Here is a 26922-nt window from a genome sequence, read left to right as displayed (position 1 = left end):
ATTATACCAGAATGATTATATCATCACCAGGACATTTTAGGGACAAATTTTATAAGGTTTAATATTTTTCAGTGAATATATTACTTGAAAGTGTAAGTGAAATTAAAATCCTATAGACAGTGTGTGTCTATAGGATTTTAAGCATTTGGGATGTCCTCCCGATGTGAAAGGCGCTCTACAAATGTAATTTGTTGTTGGTATTGTGTGAGAGAATGAACCAGAGAAGAAGTTGATGGTGGACCTGAGAAGACCAATGAGACATGCCTAAGACAACAGCAGACTGAGACTAACGTACTTACTGCATTCAGTTGATTGACTTTCTTTGTAGGACAACCAGTATCTAGTTGCGGAAATAGTATCAAGCATATCTGCCCAGCCATTATTATCTTCTAAAAAAGTAGCAACAACATGTTTTAGATACAAAAATATTGTATAGGAACCCAACACAGTAATTAAAGCAATGTAATAACAATTTACAAGCAATTTCAAATTAATGGTTTCAAATTGGCTTTGCAAAGAATGATAATAAACCTTGCACTTGTTGCGCCTTATCACATTGTTGAGACATCTCAAAGCACTTCACAGAATATACTGTAAAGCGAATTGACTATATATTTTGTGGGCGAAATGTGGCAGCCAATTGCACACAGGAGCGTCCTACAAACAATTGTGGATTGAGTGACCAAATCATTTTTAAGGGATTATTGCCCCAGGAAAAACAATCAAATAACAACCGGGTTCCTACTTACTGTTAGGTTAACAGAGGCTGCCTAAGGTTTTGCCGGGAATCAAACCCGAGTCCTCTCATTTACGTGGCAGAATCTCCGTGTAGAGGGAGTGGGCCATCAGTGATTAATATCTTGTGTGAGACAGGGTAAGTCTCAATTGTGTGTCCCACTGAAGGTAACATTCTAACTGCATTTGTTCATGGAGTGATCCTCTTGTTAGAAATCATGGTCAGTCTCCTCCACTGCACAGCCATTCACCATTCTTACTAACATTGGTGTGAAGTAAATGGGTGGAGGAAAACAAATGAGGCCACAAATCTTTATACCAATAGCACTAAGAAGAACATAACAGCCATAAAGAAGCTGCTGTCCACAAAACTAGGTTGCATCTCAAAGGCATTTAACTATTAGTTGAAAAAAGATATTTTAACTGTGTGCAGCAGATCAATAGTGAGGCCACATGTAGAATATTCAGTTCAGTTTTGGGTGCTCTACCTTCAAAAGGGCATCAACACATTGAGAGGAATCAGGAAGAGTGACTAGGAGGGCTACAGGTCTTTGAGCTCTAAGTTATGAAAAGGGGCTGAACTTGTTTCTGTTAGAAATACATTTGAGGGTGGCATGGTCCAAAGGTTTAACATTGCGGAAGCAAAGATGAGTTGTGATGAAAACTAATTGCTGTGGACATGTGTAACAGACTTCCAAAAGTGCTGCTGAAGTTACATAAATGTACTTTATCAAAAAAGAATTGGATAAGTATCTGCTTGAAAACCATACTTGGGGATATAGAGCCAGCTGCATACTGAAATGAAGAAATACCCCGAGGGCCATAATACCGTGTGTGTGTGTGTGTGTGTGTTTGGAGGGGATGTTTTATATGATGGGAATAATCCTAGGATTGAATTTGAATTGTGGAGATTTGCAGATTGGTGAATAATGTGGATCTGTGATTGATACTTTTGGACTTCAGGGCAGTGGTTTTGAATTGCTTTCCCCAGGGGATAGAGCGGGAGAGGTAAAAATAATGAAACAGTAGATTTTTGTGGCTGTGAAAGGAATGGGTTCGATTGGCTGCTTGACATTTTGACATTTCACATTTTCTTATGTTTTTATTGGCAATTTACCAAAATGCTAACTTCACACACAATGTTCTGCAATTTTTTGGGGGAAGAAAGATTCATGCACAATGCTTGTCTCATACTATCTGAGTCTACTACTTTTTTCACAGAGTTTCATAACCCTGACGACTTTGACTTCCAGCAAATTCCACCGAATAAGCAAAGTAATTTACACAGAAATGAGTTGTGTAACAATGGTTTCACAATGTAAATTTGCATTAACTACATGTCTGACATACAATAACATTTGAAAATATTAAATATTACATTACCACAGTCTTCCTCGTCGGCTCCATTTGCACAGTCCTTAATATTATTGCAGTGAGATATCTGTGGTACACAAATTGAGAGATTGCCACATGGAAAATATCCAAGAGGGCATCTCAGATCCTGAGCGACAGCTTCTGTTATAGTGAAATCTAAATAAAAACGCAGAAAATGAAATCTAAAAAAAACCAGAAAAAAGCACTTCACTCCTAATTTTTTTAAATTTAAAAATGTATTCTTTAGAAGAATTCTAAATTCTAGAGTTTAATTTAATTTAATTAGTTTAATTTAATCAGACCTACAGTTCTTAAATAAATATATGAATGGAACAGAGGTTTCACATGACAAACTGGTACACAAGGAACAAACTGTTTGATATTTAAATTACAAGCAATTCTTCCAGATCTACCCAATGAAACATTTCATTCCATTTTCCATATTCTCCCCTTTGCTGTTCTTCCCTGAGTAACTACAACAACAACAAGATTACATTTGTATAGCGCCTTTCATGTCAGGAAATACAGGAATAGAGTAACACAGGTTCCACCAGCCTTCCAAGAGGCCACTCTTCTCATGTTAGCCTGGTCTGTGAATGTTGGCAGGAGAGCATCATCAGCATCAGCATCATAACAACAATAATAATAATCCTTGCATTTGATATAGAGGCACCTCATCAAGTCATTGAGACGTCTCAAAGTACTTCACAGAATATACTGTAAAATTAATTGACTGTATATTTTGTGGGTGAAACGCAGCAGCCAATTGCGCACAGTAGTGTCCCACAATAACTTTTGGAATTAAGTGACCGATTTATTATTTAAAGTCACCCAACTGACCAAAATGAAATGGAAAGTAAGATTTCTGGTTTGAGGCACTCCTTTTTGCTATTGGATTGAGCATTTTAATTTGAAGGTGTTAGATTGGTTTGCTTAAACTGGTTACCTGATGCGTCTGTGTGAAAAAATAGCCTTTGGCTGCCTTTGTTTCCAGATGAGGTTGCAATGTTTTTCTGTCTGGCGGTTATATTAGATTGCCTTGACCTCAATATTATATAATAATAATCTTGCATTTGATATCGCGCCTCAGGTCATTGAGTTGTCTCAAAACACTCCACACTGTAAAGTATAGCGACCGTACATTTTGTGGGTGAAACACGTCAACCAATTCCGCACAGCAGTGTTCCTACAAACAGTTGTGGATTGAGTGACCAATTATTTAATTTAAAGCAGTAAGTTCCCACTTACTGCTAGGTAAACAGAGGCGAGTGGAGTAAGAAAACTTGCCTAAGGTTTTGCCCTGCCTAGGAAACAAATCTGGGTCCTCTCGCTTGCAAGGCAAGTGCTGTAACCACTATGCTGCAGGACTGTAACTGAGTGCAGACCTGTCGTCCCCCATATCAATGTGCTCAGATTTTCCAGAGTAGTGGGTAGAGAGAGGTGGGTGGAGGGGAGAGATTAGGCAATATTAGGACCAGGAGGCATGACTGAATTCTCTAATCTCTGGTCTGTAGCACCCTCAACCCTCCCAACCACCCACCCGTGCTCTGTCTGAGACCTGCTAAATTAACAAAGACTGTGTATAGAACCTGGGACCTTGCTGTTCTGTATGAACAAGCACCCAAAGATGAGGTGCAGTTAATTATCAAGGCACTCCAAAACAAAATGAGTGAAGATACACATAATGTTAACCATACTGTCAACCATACTGTCGGGGCGAGCAATCAGGTCAGAGCGGAGGCAAAGCCTGGTCCTAGCGATCAGCATAAAAGGAGCGGCGGAGGTAAGCTGTCTCTGAACTGTCAGAGCGACGAAAAAAAGGAGAAAAAGAAAAAGTGATGTAGGTGTGACGTCATTTTTTTCAACAGCAGAACCAGGGATAAACATCGACAAACTGTCAGAAACTACAACACTGACAGCAAATTAAAACAACAAAAAAGATATTGAAAACACTGTGTAAGAAGATGATGTGGCAAGTTAAATGTGAGGTCTGTGATATGTGGGAGTTAATGGAGGGCGCCCTGAGCCCGGGCGACTTCAACTGCAGCAAGTGTTTGCAACTCAGGAAGCTCCAGCTGAGAGTAGCTGAGCTGGAAGCCGAGGTGCAGACACTGCACTGCATCAGGGACAGTGAGAGGTTCTTGGAGAGTATGTTGGAGGAAACCATTCAACGTGAACCATACTCCCCTGAGGCTCGGGAGATGCTTGCGTCCGGTTAATGCTCAGGGACAGGATGTTTTCATCGGTCCTGCAGATAATGGGACCCCTAAGAGAGGGGTGATCGAGCCTTGGTCTTCAAACTTGATCAACGGATGTGAGTATTTGATGGACCAGACACCTCAAGAGGTGGTCACCCCACCCCACACACCGAGGGTTCAGATGGAAAATGACTGGGTGACTGTCCGGCATGGTAGGAAGAGGGGATGGGCAGGGCAGAATGCCCCCCATAGTGTAGCACTCTCAAACCAGTACTCTATTGAACATTGAGAGTGTGGATATCTCCAGGGAGGACAGTATAAACTAATTGGTGGAACAGGGGGACATAAGTAACAGGAGTATTGCTGTTGTCATGGGGATACAACAGTGAGAGGTATAGACTGACGTTTCTGTAACAGAAGATGGGAGTCAAGGATGGTATGTTGCCTGCCTGGTGCTACAGTCTTAGACATCGCAGAAAGGGTGGATAAAATTCTTCAGGGGGAAGAAGAACATCCAGAAGCGGTGGGGATCCATGATTTTGGTAAAACAAAAAGGGCTGAGACTCTACAGGGTCAATATCAAAAGCTGGGGAAGATACTAAAGAATCGAACATCCAAGGTGGCGATTTCTGGATTGCTCCCTGTGCCTTGGGCGAATAAGTACCTGAATGGCAGGACCAGGATCAACTCCAGAATGTTTGGCTGGAGAAATGGTCCAGAAAAGAGGGCTTCAAGTTTCTAGATCATTGGGACCATTTCTGGGGCAGGTGGAACCTGTATCATATGGATGGGTTGCACCTAAACAGGGCTAGGGCGAATGTGCTTGCAGCCAGGCTATCTAATGCTGTTGGGGAGGGCTTAAACTAGTTTTGAGGGGAAAGGGAATGCAAAAAACGAAGAGCTAGAAAATGGAGAAATAAAACAGGGGGGAAGCGCAGAACAGGTCAAGTCGGTCTTGGGAGTGCATGTGCCTAAATGCATAGAGTTTAGCAAACAAGATTGGTGAGCTGCAGGCTCAAGTGGTCATAGGGGGATACGATGTAGTAGCAGTAACAGAGACTTGGCTCAAGCAAGGACAGGAATGGGAGCTGAATATTCGGCTATAATGTATTCAGGAGGGATAGGGAAGGAAAAAAAGGAGGAGGTGTGGCAATGTTAGTCAAAGATACGGTTATAGCCGTGGAAAGGGTCGAGGTGCTGGAGGGCCCCAAAACGGAATCTATCTGGTTAGAGTTAAGGAACAAAAAAGGAGCTGTTACGCTGGTAGGGGTATACTATAGACCACCAAATAGTGGGAAGGAAATAGATGAGCAGATCTGCAAGCAGATCTCAGACAGATGCAAGGCCAATAGAGTCGTGATAATGGGGGACTTTAATTATCCCAACATAGACTGGCAAAACAACAGCGCAAAGGGCAAGGAGGGGGAAAGATTCCTAAAATGCATACAGGACAACTTTCTTGATCAGTACGTTTCCAGCCCAACAAGGAAGGAAGCAGTGCTAGATCTAGTTCTGGGGAATGCAGAAGGACAAGTGGAGCAGGTTTCAGTGGGAGAGCATCTGGGCAATAGTGATCATAACATCATTAGATTCAAGTGCATATGGAAAGAGACAAGGAACCATCTAAGGTAAAGATATTCAACTGGAAGAGGGCAAATTTCAGTAAGTTAAAAAGGGACCTGCCAAGGTGGACTGGAAAGAAAGATTGGCAGGTAAAACAACTAAAGAGCAGTGGGAAGTCTTCAAGGATGAGATAACTCGGGGACAAAATAAATACATTCCCACAAAAGGGAAAAGTAGGGCTTCCAAACCTCCGTGGATGACGAAGATAATTGTATCTAAAAAGAAGCAGAAAAAGGAGGCGTATGACAAATGTCAAACCCAAGATACAGACGACAACCAAATAGAATATAGGAAGTGCAGAAGAGGTTTGAAAAAGGAAATAAGAGGGGCAAAAAGATTATACGAAAAAAGGTTGGCGGGTAACATTAAAGGGAATTCTAAAATATTTTACAAACATATCAAGGAAAAAAGGCTAGTCAAAGGTAGGGTGGGGCCAATTAAGGACCAATGGGGAAATCTTATTGTGGAGGCAGAGGACATGGCTGATGTGCTGAATGAATACTTTGCATCTGTCTTCACAAAAGAAGTGGATGCACCAAATGCCACAGTATTGGAGGAGAGGGTAGAGGAAATGGATAGGATAAGTATAAACAAAGAGGAAGTACTGAAAAGGTTGACTGCGCTGAAGGTAGATAAGTCGCCCGGTCCGGACGGGATGTAACCAAGTTTACTATGGGAGGCACGGGTACAAATGGCGGAGGCTTTGGCTATAATTTTTCATTCTTTGTTGGACCCAGGAGTGGTGCCAGAGGACTGGAGAGTGGCCAATGTGACTTCCCTGTACGAAAAGGGACAGAAGGACAAACCTGGGAACTACAGGCCAGTCATCCTAACATCAGTTGTGGGGAAACTCCTGGAGACTATAATCCGAGACAGAATAAATCTTCACTTAGAAGAATATGGGTTAATTAGGGACAACCAGCACGGATTTGTTAAAGGCAAATCTTGTCCAACAAATCTATTAGAATTTTTCGATGAGGTAATGGAGAGGGTGGATAAAGGTAGTACATTTGATGTAGTTTATATGGACTTTCAAAAGGCATTTGACAAAGTGCCACATGAAAGACTTGTAAGAAAGATAGAAGCCCATGGTATAAAAGGGACAGTGGCAGCGTGGATCCAGAACTGGCTGGGAGACAGAAAGCAGAGAGTTGTGGTGAATGACTGCTTTTCTGACTGGAGGTAAGTGTACAGTGGTGTCCCTCAGGGATCGATATTAGGACCACTGCTCTTCTTAATATACATAAATGATCTGGACTTGGGTATAGCAAGTACCATTTCCAAGTTTGCGGACGACACAAAGTTAGGTAGAGTGGTAAACAGTGAGAAGGATAGCAGCCAACTGCAGGAAGACATAGACAGAATGGTAAAATGGGCAGACACATGGCAGATGAGTTTCAATGTGGAGAAATGCGAGGTAATGCATTTTGGTAGAAAGAATGAGGGGAGGCAATACAGACTGGTAATACAATCTTAAGGGGGGGGTAAAAGAACAGAGAGACCTGGGGGTGCAAGTAAATGAATCCTTGAAGGTGGCAGGACAGGAAGATAAAGCTGTATAAAGGGCAAATGGGATACTAAGCTTTATAAATAGGGGCATAGAGTACAAGAGTCAGGAGGTTATGATTAACCTATATAAAACACTGGTTAGGCCTCAGTTAGAATACTGCGCCCAGTTCTGGGCATCACACTATAGGAAGGATGTTAAGGCATTGGAAAGGGCGCAGAGGAGATTTACGAGGGTGGTACCAGGAATGAGGGACCTTGATTATGGGGAAAGGCTGGAGAGGCTGGGATTATTCTCATTGGAGCAGAGAAGGTTACGAGGAGACCTAATAGAGGTCTTCAAAATCATGAGGGGATTTGATAGGTTAGAAAGGGAAAAACTGTTTCCACTGGTGGGTGTGTCGGTGACTCGAGGTCACAGATTCAAAATAGTCTCTAAAAGAAGCAGAGGGGAGGTGAGAAGAAATGTTTTCACGCAGCGAGTTGTTTGAATCTGGAACGCATTGCCTGAAAGGGTGGTCGAGGCCGATTCAATAACTACTTTTAAAAACGCGGTGGACGGGTATTTGAGGAGGGCGGATTTGCAGGGTTATGGGGAAAGGGCTGGGGAGTGGGATTGACATTAATTGCTCTATTCAAAGAGCCGGCACAAACTCGATGGGCCGAACGGCCTCTTTTTGTGTTGTACAATACTATGTTTCTATGATTCTATGATTTGCTTCGTTTATATTCCAGATTAATACAGTGTAGAGATTTAAGATAGCAAGCTGCCCACTGAAACAAATTAATATCTACAGAAGAATGATATTATTAATAATCCTTACACTTGATAAAGCACCTTTCTGTGAATATTGGCAGATTATTATGCCATGCGTGCCATCATAACTACTTGCATTTATTATGCTGCAGTTTTGCAAAGGATTCCTCAATAAGGGACCCGGAGACACACCGTACCAATTTGTGGGTTGCCCACTTTACACAATCTACTCTTGAGGCAGGAATCCTGCAAGAAATCCAGTTATAAATTGCTGCATATTAAAAGTAAATCTGTACATTTGGCATTGTGCCTTTCATGTCAAGAAGATGTCCCAAAGCATTTAATAATAATGATGATCCTTGCATTTGATACTGTAAAGTGAATTGACTGTATTGTATGTGTGAAATGCAGCAGCCAATATATATGTGTCAGCTACTTCACAAGATAACAACAACAACAAGACACACTGTAAAGTGCAGTGACAGGGCAACCTCCAATTAGTAGTCCCATATCAAAAGGGCCAGGGAACAAAACTGCAGTTATATTTACATTTTTCAAGTTAAAATATCTGCACTGTCGTTTGAACATCTTGATCTGTCAGTATAACTCTTTCCCCAGAATGTACCACCATCTGGAAATATGTCTCTACCATGCAGTAACTTGAATACACTACTAATCACTTGCTGGTTGTTGCAAGATTGATGGAACACACTTTAAGCAGTGAGAAGGCTCTAGGCAAGAAATCTCTGAGATTTATTGTGCTCTTTGCAGCCACCAGTATTAATTGTCAAGAAAAAATAAATGCAAAATACGGCAGATACTGGAAATCTGAAACAAAAACAGAGACTGCTGGGAACACTCAGCAGATCAGGCAGCATCTATGGAGACCCTTTGTCAGAACTCGGGGATGTTGGGAAGGAGAGATTTTAAGGATTAACAGAGAGCGGAGGCAAATATTAATTGTCAGACTGCTGAAGCGTTCACATTTTACCATGTTTCGTGTATCTTATCTTCAGCTACAGCTTGTTGGAGTTTCAAATATACACAAACATTTTCAACTATTTTATTTACAGAGCTGCATATTTGGAGAATTACAAACGCCAGTGAAAATTGAAGATGGCAGCTTTCGCAGCTTTTTCCAATTTTCAGTCTTTCTTTGCTATAGGCAGCAACTCACTGTTCAGGCGGTACTTCAAGTGGCTAACACGCACATTTTAAACCAGACTGTAAATGTCAAGTAATAATAATAATAATAATATTCCTTTCATTTGATATAGCGCTTTTCACGTCGGGAGGACGTCCCAAAGCGCTTCACAGAACATACTGTAATGTGAATTGACTGTGTATTTGTGGGCGAACGTGGCAACCAATTGCGCACAGCAATGTCCCACCAACAGTCGTGGATTGAAAATGACCAATTTATTATTGTTTTTGGTTTTGGAGGGATTATTATTAGGCTCTGTGTGGAGTAAGGAAACTTGCCCAAGGTTTCGCCTGTGCCTGGAATTGAACTCAGGTCTCTCGCTTGCAAAGCGAGTGCTCTAACCACTGAGCTACAGGACTCCACAGTGTTTGACTATGGAGCACATCGCAGCTGAGTCTAATTTTGTCCTCATCCAACATTTGCACACATGCACATTTCAGTGAGGAGCGTTGGGGGGTGGGTGGAGGACGTTGAGAAAAAAGAGAAACAGTAAGCGCATAACAAGCAGTTGTGATAAATTTGGCTCATTTTTCTGCTGATGAATTCAGTGACATGGGTACCAATTGAAGAACTCCAACTAGCTGAGGACTCAGTGCAGACCAATGAGCTTCCTGGTCTCTATTCCTCACTACCTCATTCCCTCCATTTCATCTCAGCAAAATGGTTTCTCCTCCCGCCCCAGCCCGGTCACCTGCGGCTACCCCAGGTCTCCATACTTGTCCCTCTTCTTTTCCTTCTCTATATGCTTCCTCTGGGCGATGTCATCCGCAGACACGGGGTAAACTTCCAGATGTATGCGGATGGCACACAAATCTACTTTGCCTCTTCCAGTACCAATACCAGGTTCGCCGATGTTCTATTAGCTTGTCTGGCAGAAGTGTAAACTTCCCGCAGCTGAATATGGACAAAACGGGAGCCATACTGGTCCTATCAATGTCTTCACTCCTGCGGATCCAAATTCCTCAACCTCCCTGGGCTCTCCCTCAGACTCACCGAACCAGTGTGCAACCTAGTCATCCGGTTCAGCTGTCCTTCCTCCCCCACATCCAGTCCCTGACCAAGACCGTATTCTTCCACCTCCGCTATATTCCCCACCTCCGACCATACCTTACCCCAATCACAGCTGAAACCCTCGTGCATGCATTTGTCACCTCCCGCCTGGATTACTCCAATGCACTCCTCGCAATTCTCCCCAACTCCACTATTCACAAGTTCCAGCTCACTCAAAACTCTGCTCCCTGCATACTGACCCAGACAAACCTCTGTATCCACATCTCACCTGTTCTGGCCGGGCTCCACTGGCGACCCATCACTGAATGGATCGACTTCAAGATCCTCACATTTGTGTTCAAATCCATTCACTCTTTGGGACCTCCCTACCTCTCCGATCTCCTCACTCCCGCTCGACTGGCACTGGCCCCCTGCTCATCCCTCGCACCCTCCGCCTCAACATTGGAGGTCATGCTTTCAGCCACTATGCCCCAAACCTCTGGAACACTCTCATTCAACCCCTCTGCTTTGCCCCCTCTCTCCCTTCTTTCAAGTCCCGCATGAAAACTTTCCTCTTCAACCGCACTTAAGGCCACCTCCCCCCGCATCAGAATCAGGCTGTGCCGCTGTTAAGTGCTCTGAGATGCTACCCTGCGTGGAGGGCGCTATATAAGTGCAAGTTGTTGTTATCACACCAAATGATATGTTTACCCATACAGCCATGCACAAGATCACCTTCAGAGCGCCTGTTTACAACACATTGAATAGCGCCATCTTTAACGTCAACAAGATAAGCAGATAGGACTCGGATTTAACATTTCATGTGAAGAAGGCATCTCCGACAATGCATTCCTGAGCATTGCTTTGGAGTGTCAGCCTAGACTGTGAGTTCAATGTCTCAACATAAACGTACATTTTTCTGACTCAGAGATGAGAGTGCTACCAACTGAACCAAGCTGACACCTTGGAGAGCTAGATTTCCTGTGTCCCAGGTATATTGCACAGATGTGGATTTGGTTTCAAACCAAGTCTAAATGCATAACTCCAGTCCAAGTGGCATTAAATTACAAAAGGTACTTTACGGATTCAGTTGTCTAATATCCCTGAGTTGACTATGATTACCTGCTCCCTGCGTTATTAACAAAAGTTCTTATCATTATTTCTACATATGTTTAGATTTGCAGAGGACAATTTCAGGACAGACACCAGGAACTATTGGTCAGGAAGGGTGGTTGAAGCTAAAAGATGCTAGACTCTTTTAAAAAAATGTAACACTATGATGGAAAATGATAGAATGGGTAATGTGAAAGGAGAAGATCAAATCTGCCAAAGGCCTTTTTCATACAAACCAATCTTGCGATCTTGTGAACATTGTAATTTCAACACCCAAACTTTGGGTAATTCATAAGATTCTTTCAAAGACCATGTCTCCTAGTTAGCGGTTTGTCCTCTTATGTAACTTATTTCTGGATTGGATCATTTCTGGTTGAATAAAAAAAATTGGTTGAATTGGTTAAAGACAAGGTCAGCGATGGAAAAATTTGGTTATCCAAACTGAGATTGGTTTTAGCAACAGAGTACATAGCGATGTACTAAATTACTGAGCATGACAATGGTGGAACCCATTAAAAGTCATGAAACGATGCATTCATGTGTCAGCTTGGCACAGTGGTAACACTCTCACCTCTCAGTCAGAAGGTTGTGGGTTCACATCAATGTCAGGACTTGTAATCACATAATCTAAGATGACACTCCATGTTAAACCGAGTTCAGGTAGATGTTAAAGATTCCATGGCATTCTTCAATAAGAGAATGAAGTTTCTCCTGGTGTCCTGGCCAACAATGCCTCAAATAAAATTTGTCACTCACTCCATGGCTGTTCGTGGGACAGAGCTGTGCGGAATTGGCTGCCGTGTTTTGCTCACAAAATACACAGTTAATCCACTTTACAGTAAATCCTGTGAAGCGCTTTGAGTTGTCTTGACGACGTGATGAGGCGCTATGCAAGGATTATTATTTTTATTATAACTTAAAAGAGGCTGTAATTTAAGTGTGACATGGTTTTAATTTAAAAATTCCCGAAGTCTTCATAAAATCTTAACATTGAAAGATTTTGCATGACACCTTTTGTGAGAAACACAATGAACGTTGGTATAGTGAAAAATACTGCACCCAATTCAATTCTTAAAATAAATAGATGTTCCATCTTTGTGACATGCCACCATCTATATTAATGACAAGTTGACCTTTTTCTGTGAATACATTTAAATGGAATGGTGCAGTTTCATGAATCATGACTCAGGCCAATAAGTGTAACATTGTCACTAGTACATTTGTTTTGTTCCCAGTCCTTTATACCATTTCAGTGACAAACTGAAAAGTAAACACATCATGCAAGATTAATGAATCTTCAGGGATGTTGGTTCCTCCACTCAATAATCCACAAAGGTCACATAGTCTATTGAGTGAGAGAATGTAAATTTAACTCACAACCATATAACACAACATCCCCCAACATGGAAAAGCGCGATTCCAAATGCAAGGATTTGGATGCTGAGTAAGGGAGATGGTGGGGAAGGTGGTCAGAGGCACGGTTGAAGAGGTAGTTTTTAACGCAAGATTCAATGCAGCTATAAAAATCCTTAAATTTGGTACTGCTCCTTTCACGTCAGGAGGACTTACCAAAGCCCTTCAGTAAAGTGGAGTAACTGTATTTATTTTTGTGGGTGAAACAACGCAGCCAATTTAAGCAATATCCCATAAACAGTCATGGAGCAAGTGATCATTTTTTTTTTCCAGGACTCCAGGAGAAACTCCCTTCTCTTTCAAATAGTGCCAAGGAATCTTTAACGTCCACCTGAACAGGCAGGCAGACAAGGCCTTGGTTTAACGTCTCATCCGAAGAACTGCACCTCCAAAAATATGTCACCTCCTTAGTTCCGCTTTGGAATATCGCCTTATCAACCTTTTGGGTCGGCCAACCAAATAAATGTTCTTAATAGAATATTTCTTCATTTATGGCTGCCTCATGGGGATCGCTGCTCGGTAACAAGGTATTGATTTGGAACAGACTCGACTGGACTAGTGCGAATGTTCGGCCAGCCACATCCTGATAGTTGATCACGATTGATTATTGTAGGTTGATCAACGTGGCTTGGTCACCATCTCACTCAGACTGGACAAGTTCCAAGTCCAGATGTTGGGCTTGAACCCCCAACCTTCTGATTTAGAGTCTAGACAGCTTCCAACTGAGTCAGGCTGACACATAATGCAGCTAGATAATTCAATGTATTCCTTTCATTCTATATTTTGCTAATGTTGAACAACTATAATAATAATAATCTTTGCATTTAGTATAGTACATTATTGAGGTGTCTCAAAGTGCTTTACAAGATTTACTGTTAATTTGTGGGCGAAACGCAGCAGCTTGTTTGCACACAGCAATATCTGACAAACAGCCATGGAGTGAGTGACCATTTTAATTTGAGGGATTGTTAGCCAGGACACTAACCTTTCTGTTAATCCTTTCTGTTTTCGAATAGTGCCATAGGGTGAAACCTTAGGCAAATTTCCTTACCCGACACGCTTCTGTTTACCCAGCAGTAAGTAGAAACCCGGTTGTTAGTCGATTAGCAGACCGCTTTCCAGGGGTAATAATCCCTTCAAATTTTTCTGAAATAATAAATTGGTCACTCAAACCACAAGTTATTGTGGGACACTGCTGTGTACAATTGGCTGCCACATTTCGCCCGCAAAATATACAGTCACTACACTTTACAGTAGTGAATGCTATTAATCCTGTGAATGCTTTGAGACAACTCAATGGCGTGATAAGGTGCTATATCAAATGCAAGGATTATTATTACTATCATAATTACAAGGCAATCGCTAGACAGAAAAACCTTGCAACCTCACCTGGAAGCAATGGCAGCCAAAGGCTATAGTTTCACACAGACCCATCAGGTAACCAGCTTATACAAACCAATCTATCATCTTCAAATTAAAATGCTCAATCCAATAGCAACAAGGATTGCCTCAAACCAGAAATCTTACTTTCCATTTTATTTTGGTCAGCCAGGTGTTTGGCACATGCACAAACCAAACACCATGCTTAAGAGTATCCAAACCAAACTGGAATTTCCATCTGGATGCATGGAATTTTTGGAGATAAACTGTTGGAATGGAATACGCACTATCTCCCTGGAGGGACGCATCCTGCTTATCTAATTCCACAAACTATTTGCCACAAGTTGGCAAGAGCCAAGACTTGGGTTCCCAGAGTGTGACTTGAGATACTGCTGGAGTATGACCAGCAAAAACCACATAGCTTACCATTGATATCACTGTCTGGCAAGCTTTCCCGCTTCCTGTCTAGCTAGGACCACCTTACCCGTTAGGGCTTTGGTTTGCAGGGTTAACAGGAGCTGAATGGCTGATTCTCTGCCCACAGTAACTGGTCTGCCCTTCCAGGTCCTGACGATGAGCCATTCTGGCTGTGCTATCATCAGCAGTGCCCTGGAATACTGAGGACTGGAGACCACAATAGAGAGCCCAAACCCCGGATTTTGAGGGCTCCCCCAAAAAGTTGCAACGTGATAAGGCATTTATCAAATGCAAGGAATATTATTATTATTAATAACACTCTCACCTGCAGAGAGATTTTTAATGGAAAAAAAAAATTTTCAGCTTCTCATGTATACGCATAGCGCTCTGAGAAATCCCGATATCTCCAGAGGTGGGAACACTTTTGCATAATGGAGTGAGGGACAGCGATTGAGAAGGCCATTCACACAAACAACTAAAAAAAGGAGCAAAATAAATAAATGTGTGGGGCCGAGGAACAGAAGTTGAGAAGAGGCCAATCACACAATACAAATCAGTTGTGCAGTCTGGTGCCGTTTTATCAGTTGAGCCGTGGCATGAACGTGAAGCCTGTAAAATCTGTAAAAATGTCTGACAAAGCACCTCGGAAGTATGGGAGTGGTGCTAAAAAATGGAAAGCAAAAGAGTCTGCATTTCCCAATGTAGACACCGCTTTACCAAGTTTTTTTTGACACTGCCAGTGACTAATGCTGGAGGCGAACACTCATTTTCAAAACTGGCGCTAATCAAACATCGACTCAGGTCAACTCGGGATCAGCCAAGATTCAATAATTTGACACGAATGTCAATCGAGTATGGCTTGCTTCGCCAGCTGTAATTTCAATGACATTATTGAAGACTTTTCGGCCATGAAGAGTAGGAAGAAACCAATTTTAACAGCTGTTCTAACGTAAAGCTCTTGTTTGATTTTACCTTTAAAAATCACTAAGTGTATTTGTACTAGTTTGTCCTGAAATTAATAAGATTTTGTTTGTTTTAACTTTGATTCAGCTTTACAATTCTTATACCACATTTAAAAACCGACATTGAATTAAATTAACAATAGAGTGTTTGGCATCACCAGATGGTGGTAAAAGGGAAGGAATTAAACATTCAAAAAAAGGGGCCTCCAAAACTATACTAGCCCTGGGCCCCCCATCAAGCTTAATCTAGCCCTGCTTAAACCCATAACCTTCTGACTCCGAGTGCTATCAACTGAGCCAGATAGAAACATGGGTAGCACAAGCACTAAATGAATTGAAGTGCACCTACAAAAATAATTGTTTCATTTAGGTACTTATTGTTCAATATACCATTTCCTAAATTTTGGCTGAATGTATCTTCCAATTTGCTGTATACTTTTGATCCATCTTGACAGGAAAAGAAGGCAAAGAAAGTAAGTGCATTTTGTGCAAACCAATATTAGAATAACAGTGGAAGGACTGGCCCAAGGGTATTCTAAGAGAATGTGTCATTCCAAACCTTGAGACACCAGCTCATTCATGGAATCCTAAAACCATCATGGTGATACTTTTTTATATATTTCAGGCTGACCAAACAAAAAGTCTTCTAAGCAAGGCAGCCAATAACTTCCAAAACTTGGAAGATAGGAGCATAGGAACACAAGGAGTCCATTCAGCCCTTCAAGCCTGTTCCACCATACTATAAGATCATAGCTGATCTGTATCTCAACTCAAAATACCTGGGTTTGCCTCATATCCCTTGATACCCTTATCTAACAAACATCATTCCACCTCAGTCTTGGAAATTTGAATGGATCTAGCTCCCACAGCCTTTTGGGGGAGAGAGTTCCAGATTTCCATTACCCTTTGCGTGAAGAAATGCTTCCTGATTTTACTCCTAAATGGCCTAACTTTCATTTTAAGATTATGCCTTCTTGTCTGGATTCCCCCACCAGAATTGTTTGAGGATAGTTTCAGGAAGAAGCTCAGGCATTTGTGGATACCCTGTAGTTCTTGTAGGTCACATTTAGTTCAACAACGCAATCTTCTGGTGTATCAGAACAGTTCCCTAGTCAGTGTGATGTACTCTAGGTGAATAGCTGGATTAGTAGCAGTGAATTCTATAACCACTTCAGTTAGAATATTGCATTTTAAGCACATGATATGCAGAACACTCCAAATCTTGAGCAACGTGGAACAAGAAGTTCAGCCCCCTATGTTTTTTGCGGAAATCCATCATCAACGACAATTACATCGTATAGCGTCTTTCACGTCGGGAGGACTTCCCAAGGCACTGATCATTAGTGTTTTGAGAAGGGTTTGGGATTATAATAATAATAATTCTTGCATTTGATATTGCACTGAATTACATTGTTGAATTATCTCTGAATAGCTCACAGATGTTTTAGGGTGAAGTTTAGTATTAGCCTAGCCTGAGAGTTGGTAGCACTCGCACCTCTCTGTGAGAAGCTATTGGTTCAATCCCAATGTCAGGAGTTTCAACTGGTATAGCCTAGGCCAGGATGGTCCAACTTTTTGGCTGCTGAGAGCCAGAGGCTGGATTTGAGAAACGTTCGCTGGCCACATAAGCAACATTTTTGTGTTTCCCTTCCAGAAACATAACCCACAGGAACAATATAAAAATCTTATCACTTAATTTCCCTATATCTTAGTTACAATAATAATAATCCTTGCGTTTGATATAGAGCCTTATCACGTCTTCGAGACATTTCAAAGCTCTTCACAGAATATACTGTAAAGTGATTTGACTGTAAAACTTTAAATTGGGAATGAAAAATTTATGGAAATATTAAAACAATAATACAGCCTACAAAGAGGCATCTGTCCCTGTGTCTCTCTATATCTGTGTGTGTCTCTGTATCTCTCTCTCTCTATGTCTTTGTATCTCTCTCTGTCTGCGTGTGTCTCTGTATCTCTTACTCATCGCTCACTCTCTCTTTCTGTCTGTCTGTATCTAATAATAATAACAATCCTTGCATTATCACGGTGTTGAGATGTCTCAAAGCTCTTCACAGAATATACTCTAAAGTGGATTGACTGTGTATTTTGAGGGCAAAACACGGCAACCAAATATGCACAGCAGTGTCCACAAACAGTTGTGGATTGAGGGATCAAATTATTATTACTTACTTGTCTCTTGTGTTACCATTTGAAAGTACAAAAATTATCCTTTATTATGTGTAGCAGTAGTAATTGAATATTTGGATAGGAATAGGAGGTTAATTATAATAGATAACCGCTCCCTCCATATGTTACAGCCTTCTAAACATGGCAGTATTCAAAAGAAAAAGAGGATTTCTCCTGGCCAAAAATTCTCTGGATAAATTTGTCATTATTTTCAAGGCTGTCTATAGATCAATACTTCACACAAATTGGTTGGTGCATTTGCATACAAATACAATCATTATACTACAATAAAGCCTCTGGTTTGAGATATTCAACGTTGTGATAAGGCACAATATCAAATGCAAGGATTATTATTAACAATGAACAAATGCCAAGACTAAATTACAATAAAATAACTGGTTCTGGGATAATATTCTGCATTCTGCTTAATTGCCTGGCTGACTTAATTTTCGTTTAGAAAAAAGTGTAAAATATAATTATTTCAAATGGGGATGGAAAGGAGCATTATTTTATTAGCTGTGGTTTGAGTTTGCACGTGGAGTTCAGATTGGAAAGCAATCTCCAGGAAGCAGTTCTTTCCATTTTCACTTACAGTTAAAGCAGCTGATGGATTTGCAATGAGGACTGTAATTGGTATAGAACAGACTGTGCAGATTTCAAGAGCTTCTTACAACAGGAGTAATTCATTATTCTTGACAAGTCCTTTTTCACAGTGCAACTTCCAGTCAGTCTCACTACCTCTACTGTGCCTTCAAATTGCATGAAAACAAGTGGAATAAATTGTTCTATCCCCCAGACAAACCGATTTTTATTCTGGCTATTTACAGTGTATTTTCCTGGAGTCCTGTAGCTCAGTGGTTCGAGCACTTGCTTTGGAAATGAGAGACCTGGGTTTGATTCCTAGCAGGGCGAAATGTTGGGCAAGTTTCCTTACTCCACACGCCTCTGTTTATCTGGTAGTAAGTTGGAACCCAGTTGTTAGTTGATTGGCAGATCACTTTTCCGGAGCAAAAAACAATTCCTCAAAAGATCCCAATAATAATTTGGTCACTCAGCATAAGATTGTTTGTGGGACACAGCTGTGCGCAATTTTCTGCCGGGTTTCGCCCACAAATATACAGTCAATTCACTTTACAGTATATTCTGTGAAGCGCTTTGAGACATCTAGAAGACGTGAAAAGCGCTACATCATATGCAAGAATTTTTTTTGTGCTATTAGCAGAAACCTTTGGAAAAAATCCTTAAAATGATCATTTATCATATAAAGGAAATAAAATGTTCCCACGATAAAGAGAATTATCTAATTAAAGCAATTGCTTTATGTGTAATTTTAAAAAATGTTCAATATCAGTGGTAGCAGTGGTGGCAGCGATGGTCCAAGAGGGGGCACCACAAAGCTAGATCTGCACAGCCACTTCTTTAATAGACAATAAGAGAAATGCTAGACAGAAAATCTTCACTTATTACCACGTTAGCTCTTCCAGATATTTATTTAACGCAGAATATCAAAACGTTTCCTTCATAGAGAATTTAAAAAAACTTGAAACATGTTTGTAGCGTTACAATATTTTAAAATATTAATTAAAAAATTCTACGGGTAGCATCAAACAGAAAATTTAAAATAAAGAGTCTGCATTGATTGAACATTTATATTTTGCTCCATCTAATTCTATTGATATGCACAAACTGTCATTGGTTTTGTGAATATTGCTACAATGTACTTCATACAATAACTCTGTAATGCCATGTTTGAAAAGGGAAGACAGAAAATGCCATCCTAGAAATAATTAGTCTGCAATTTACTGAAAGAACAAATGTTATGAATAAAATGGAACATATACTGTACATAACTTTGTAGACATAAATCAACAGTGGGTACTGGATAGAAATGTTGGCGAGCATTATATTGGTAATGGTCGTAATATTATGTTTGAATAATAGAATTTAAAATAAAATAAAAATATAAAAAATATTTAAAAATCTATTAAACCTTAAAGAGTTGACATGTGGAATTACTATATATTACTATACACACACACACATATATATATACACACAGAGACATATATATCTAAATATATGTCTATATATTTATATAATTATAATATGCTAGAGAGAAATACCAGTTGCAGCTTCGCTTGCAACCAAAGGATCCAATATGAATGGTAGATTGACACACCTTCAGACACAAAGACAGACATTTCATCTTTATCCATCCTCAGCCGGGAGGACTCCTTTTGGGAAGACTCAGTGGGAGGACTCATATCAAAGCTACACTAACCCAAGTGGTTTACTGTGTGATCTGACATTTCCTCGAGTTATTGAAAGGCAAAAAACCTGCCATACATTTGTTGTAGAATATATTGGGATAGATGGATCTCTTTAGAAGGGTGTGTGCTTCCCTCTGTGGCTACTTTGTTGCAGAAACCATTCATATTTTGGGGCTTAATTAAAGCATTTTTTAAATATAGCTCATCAATGATAGGAGATCCCTGAAAAGAAAAATGCCCATGACCCTCCCGCATGCAAGACCTTTCCGATGAGGTATAAATCATGTCTCTACGTCAATTAGTTACTGGGTTATTGGTGGATACACAGGCAAACAGACACACACACAGACACTTCATCTTTATTAGTATAGACAAACCCCTGGGGGAACCATTTAATTAGTGTTTGATTACCTCACATACTGTGAAACTAAGAGATGACTGAATGGTTGCAGTGCTTGTATGAGACTCAGGTATCACTGAATACTGCAACAATGAAGATAATCCCATCAGAGAGAATTCTGTTCCCATTAAATAATTTTTTGCTACATTATATTGGTTTTCAAATTCCGAGATAAAACATAAAACACATAAAATACAATTGACATTTTTAAAATAATAATCAGCATTTGATATAGAGATTTATCGCGTCGTTGAGACATCTCACTTTACGTACTGTAAAGTGGTGTAATTGTGCATATTTATTTTCTTTTATTTCTTATCTAGAGCACTACCAACTGAGCCACAGTACTGCAGTACTGTGATCTGTCATTCCAAATTCTTTAACAAGTTGCACTACAACAACAACAACAAAATTACATTTCTAGAGCCCCTTTCACGTCGGGAGGACGTCCCAAGGCGCTGGACAGTCAGGGGTCAGGACCCGAGCATGGGGGAGGGGTGGGGTAGGGGTGAGGGAAGGGAAAAGAGGTGGGAGGGCGATCGAAGGCACGATCGAAGAGGAGGGTCTTGAGACCGGGCTTGAAGATGCAAGGGAGGAAGCAAGGTGAAGGGACCGTGGGATGGAGTTCCAGAGTGTGGGGGCAGAGAGGCTGAAAGCTCGGCCACTGATGATAGGGTGAGTTGGGCGGGAGACATGGGGCAGGCCGGAGCACGCTGAACGGAGGGAGCGGGCAGGTTCGTAGGGAGTCAGCAGGTCAGAGAGGTAGGAGGGGGAACGGCCATGCATAGCCTTGAAAGTGTTATTTGGACTACATTGTTGTTTGGATCTGGAATGCATTGCCTGAAAGGGTGGTGGAAGCCGATTCGATATCAGAAGTAGATAATTATTTGGGGAGGACAAGTTTGCAGGGCTATGGGGAGAGCACAGGGAGTGGGATTGATTTGGAAGCTCTTTTAAAAGAGCCGGCACAGACACGATGGGCCAAATGGCCTCCTTCTCTGCTGTATAATTCTATGATTCTACGATACATGAAATTCATGTCCATAGAAAACTAAGGAACAAATCTGTTTTACTCCATGATCACTGATCCCACTTCTGTTTTAGTAGCCAAGATCATCTCCCTGAAACCTTGCATCTGTTTTTTTTCTATGTGGCAGTGTGGAAAAAGTGTTATCCTGGCTCAGTTGATAGCTCTTTCACTTCTGAGTCAGAAGATTGTAACTTCAGTGCTTTCTATACAAATCATTGTGTTCAGTTTTTGGCAAAAAAAACATTATAGGCGCTATATCAAATGCCAAAAAAGGTCCACTCATTTCATGGCTATTTATGGGAGATTGTTGTGTGCAAATTGGCTACCACATTTGCCCACAAAATCATTGCACTTAGCAGCATATACCTTGAAGCACTTTGGAGCATCCTTCTAAAGTGAAAGGGGCTGTGCCAAATAATAATAATCCTTGCATTTGATATATCACCTTATCATATCGTTGAGACATCTCAAAGCGTTTCACAGAATATACTGTGAAGTGAATTGTCTGTATTTTGGGGATGAAATGCAGAAGCTAATTGTGCACAGCAGTGTTCCACAACCAGTTGTGGATTGAGTGACCACATTTTTTTTAAGAGGGTTTATTACTCCCAAAAAGCGATCCACCAAACAACTAACAATCAGGTTCATACTTACTGCTAGGTAAACAGAGGCATGTGAATTAAGGAAACTTGCATAAGGTTTCGCCCCGCCCAGGAATCGAACCTGGGTCTTCTCGCTTGTGAGACAAGTGCTCTAACCAATATGCTAAAGGAAATTACAAATTACAAATTTAAAATGACAAATATAAGGATTATGATTACTACATAAGGAATTTATGACTTGTGAAAGGTTGGAAATATCTGTTTCTGAAATCTCTCCTGCTCTACAATGAACTGCAAAAGAAGCTGCAAGAAAAGAGGACAGGAGTGAATCTCCATTCATTAGAAGCTTTACCCACCTTGGTGACATAACAACAACAAAATTACATTTGTATAGAGCCTTCCACGTCAGAGGACATCACATAAATTCACATTGTGATTTTTACTTATGGATTTCTGCCATGGTTGGCAAAGTAATAATTTACAGTGGATTTTTAGGCCAAATAAACATCCCAAAGCACTTAACAAAACAGAGTTGATTAGAAACTAAATGAATGTTGTTACATGGGCAAATACAGCAACTAATCTGTGCCAGAAATGTACCTACACCTCAAGGAATTGTCCCTTGAATTGAATACACATAAATCATGAATATTGCTGTCTATTCCAGGAAACGCAAAGGACTTTACTGAGTAAATAAACATGTGGAACTGAACACCCACCGTTATGCCAAGCATAAACTACCTAAATATGCAGTGCAATCCTGTGTCAAGCTAATAATTTGTACCCTTGATCTTTTGTCCAGGGTCAATAATGTACTTTATATTTTCAAACAGTAAAGGGTTGTGGGTTCAAGCTCCACTTCAAGACTTGGAATCACTTAATCTAAGATAATATTCCAAATTAGTGCTAGGGGTGGGGGGGTTTGTTACAGTGTCGGAGGTGCCGTCCTTCAGGTGAGACATTAAACTGAGGTCCGGTCTGCCTGTCAGATGGAGGTAAAGATCCAATGGCACGAGTCGAGAAGGGAGTTTCTCCTGGTGTGCTGGCCAAATATCCCCCAAGGAAATTGTCACTCACTCAGTAGCTGTCAGCGGGATATTGCTGTGTGCAAACTATCTGTTGAGTTTTCGTCCACAAAATACACAGTCAATCGATTTTATAGAATATTTTCAATGGCGTCTTAATGCCATGATAAATCGCTACATCAAATGCAAGGATTATTATTATGCACACTGATTGGGTTATGTGAATAACTGCACATTTGATGCTCTAATTATAAGTTCCCTTTTGCTGCATGTATGACAAGTGCAAGTGCCCTTGTGGGAAGTCAGGTCCATTGTGGTTGAACGTTGGGTGTTCTGCTCCAGGTCCCTTGTATTTGAAAGGCTCGGGTCAATCTTTCCTTTCAAAAATAAGAACAAGCTCAGTGTCTCCCCATAAATCAGAACTCCAGAATTACTGTGTGCACTTTCCTTAATCTCTCCATTCCTACTTGAAGAAGAACCCCCAGAATAAACAAGAGGGTTAAAACCCAGAGAAGATATAACTTAACTGATCGAATCAGGGCTCAACAAAAACTGCAGATTAACCTGCGAGTACAGAAACCTTAGAGTTTCCAGGTGCCACAGGAATTTAGCTTTGTTGAGACAACTGCCCCCCACACAGTATCTGCAATTAATAACCTGCTGAGAAATGCACAGTATTTGTTTAATACTAGGTCAATTATTGACCTAGTATTAAATGTTTCTATAATCCTCTTGGCTGAGTATACACAGCAAGACGGCCCAAACATCCCAGAAACATTCTGGTAAATACCCATCAGGAGCTTGTAATCCTTCCTCGAGATCAGGTTACCAAATGTGCAACATCATTAGGGTGACCTGAAGACCTGTTTAGTTAGGATACATCAATCACGTGATTTTACTGTTAGAAATAGGGATAATAGACAATGCAATTTAATTTAAGGCAAGGATTTACACAATGGCATTCTTAATATTAGGTTTAAGATCATCATAAACACACCGTTACTTTGGAGGTTAAAATTAACAGACTCATTTTCAGTTTGGGATTAAAAGACACTACAATTTAGCTGTCCAGCGCCTTGGGACGTCCTCCCGACGTGAAAGGCGCTCTATAAATGAAATCTTGTTGTTGTTATGTTTAAAGTACCAGATGCCAGGGTTTTCGTAATGATACATGAAACTGTAGCAGCAGAAAACCAAGCTATTAAATGACATTTGTTCTTTACATTTGTTCAAATTATGTCTTCTGAGGAGCGATTAATGTTTATGGATAAAATAGTTTCTCTGTACTTCAGTAGAACATTGATTGACATGGGAGATTGTTAAAGTTGTAATTAAAAAATATTCATACACTTGTGTTATAATTTTCATTATATGGAAATTCAGCCGCAGGCAACTTGCCTTTTTTGTGTTAACAAATAATAGTAACAATAATGGAAAAGTAACGACAATCACTGTCAGATCATAGTTTTAAATTTGAGTCTAGTCAGAATAATTTTTAACTGTTCAACTTCACACAACAAAGTTCAGAAATAGTATATATATGTATATAATGTGATTATTAAATATAGATATTATATATAGTTTATTTTAAAAAAATTATATTTTAAGAAACATCCCCAAGTTTAAGTTTCATGTTTACCCCTTCCCTTATAATCAAGTAGAAACAATACAAAATTACATTTGTACAGCGCCTTTCACATCAGGAGGACATTCCAAGGCACTGGAACGGTCAGGGATTTGGACCTAAACACTAAAACTACACAGAAGAAGTCAATTGCCTGAACTCTAACCTGCTGAATTCCACCTTGGGACCCCTTTTTTTTTTGCTCAGAATTGCAAAAGATTTCAATTTAGTGAAGTTGTGATTTTAAAACCTCGTTCTTGGTTTTTGTAACCATTGTCAGCGTGGAGTCCTGTAGCTCAGTGGTTAGAGCACTCGCTTTGCAAGTGAGAGACCTGAGTTCAATTCCAGGCAGAGCGAAACCTTGGGCAAGTTTCCTTACTCCACACAGAGCCTAATAATAATCCCTCCAAAACCAAAAACAATAATAAATTGGTCATTTTCAATCTACGACTACTTGTGGGACATTGCTGTGCGCAATTGGCTGCTGCGTTCGCCCACAAATATACAGTCAATTCACTTTACAGTGTGTTCTGTGAAGCGCTTTGGGACGTCCTCCCGATGTGAAAAGCGCTATATCAAATGCAAGGATTATTATTATTAAGTTGCATTTTACATTGTGTTTCAGAAGATTAAATCTGGAAGAGTTTGCCATCTATTGATGACCTGACTGACAGAAGTTCTAAGGTGACTTCAATGACTTAATGTCCCAATGAACAAGACACTCACTTACCGAGACATAGCAGAGGTTTACTATTTCATACATTTGAGAGGTTTTGCCTACAAACTATACAGTCAATTCACTTTACAGTATATTCTGTGAAGCACTTTGAGACGTCTCGAAAATGTGATAATCACTACATCAAATGCAAGAATTATTATTATTTTATAGGAGGGCTGCTTAAATGTTCAGACATATTGATAATTATACTCTCTCTAGTCATTGTTCATGGAGAGCAGCAGCCCAGGGTTGAATTACTATGTGATGGTTTGGAGATGGATGAATAACTTTGATTTATCAGCTTCAGAGATCAGGCATTATTTTTGGAGAAGGTTCCTTCCAGATCTTAAATGAGAGCGCTAAAGTTTATTATCTGTGCCGGCATAAGGGACTGATACGCATTCCTGTCCTTACAGTTTTGGAACCTAAACCATATGACTAACTATCTGTTAGTCTTGGCATTAACTCTAATCCTAAATGAGACTTTTGAGAGCTCACAATCCCTACCTCTATTTGTAGCTCTAATTCTAATACAGTATTGCCATATATGTGGGAAAAATTCTCAGTCTGGTTCTAAAATACATTACTTAGTCTACTAGTCCTTATTTTCTACTATTAAAACTAGTCAACTCATATCCTTACCAAGAAGCCTATGCTAATTTTCTGTTGATCCTACCGTGGGACATGACTTTGGTTTACTATCTCAATCAATTTAAACCCTAACTCTACAAGTGCACAAAAAGATTGGAAAGAAAATGACGATTCAGCATATTAGAGCCCATTGCTTCCAAAGCCTCTGCCTACCAGCAGAAAGTAGGAACCAGTTGTTAGTCAATTGGCAGATCGCTTTTCTGGGGATAATAATCCCTCAAAATAAATTAGTCACTCAATCTACAACAGTTTGTGGGACACTGCTGCGCACAATTAGCTGCCGTGTTTCGCCCACAAAATACACAGTCAAATCCATTTTACAATATATTCTGTGCAGCGCTTTGAGATGTCACAACAAAATTATATGGTGCTGTAACAGATGCAAGGATTATTATTATTAGCGACACATGGGTTTCCATCTGATTCATTCTTTGCAATGTTATCAAACCTTTTGGGGTGACACAAGGAACTTCCAAGAAGATAACATTTTACGAAATTTCTCTCTGAACACCTGCGGGGCGAAAACTCCAATGCCATCCATCAACAATACTGACCCCAAACACAGAATTAAATGAAAGAGTTACCAACATCATTGGAACTTGGGAACCCTTATAATAATAATAATCATTTGATGTAGCGCTTTTCACGTCTTCTCGACGTCTCAAAGCGCTTCACAGAATAGACTGTAATGTGAATTGACCGTATATTTGTGGCCGAATCGCGGCAGCCAATTGCGCACAGCA

General features: G+C 40.4%; 1 protein-coding gene across 1 annotated transcript in view; it reads right to left on the bottom strand.

Annotated features, from left to right (window-relative positions):
* rxfp2b (relaxin family peptide receptor 2b) overlaps positions 1-26922 on the bottom strand; it is a 66278-nt gene that overhangs the window by 31178 nt on the left and 8178 nt on the right. The window contains exons 2-3 of the mRNA XM_007891321.2: positions 2119-2265; positions 300-389 (exon numbers count right to left, since the gene is read on the bottom strand). Of these exons, the coding sequence (XP_007889512.2) occupies positions 300-389; positions 2119-2265 (237 nt within the window). The remainder of the gene's footprint in view (positions 1-299; positions 390-2118; positions 2266-26922) is intronic.

This window comes from Callorhinchus milii, unplaced genomic scaffold (assembly GCF_018977255.1).
Source record: "Callorhinchus milii isolate IMCB2004 unplaced genomic scaffold, IMCB_Cmil_1.0 Scaffold4, whole genome shotgun sequence".
Taxonomy (NCBI): domain Eukaryota; kingdom Metazoa; phylum Chordata; class Chondrichthyes; order Chimaeriformes; family Callorhinchidae; genus Callorhinchus; species Callorhinchus milii.
The sequence above is the reverse complement of the archived record's forward strand: the minus strand, read 5'-3'. Positions and strand labels throughout refer to the sequence as shown.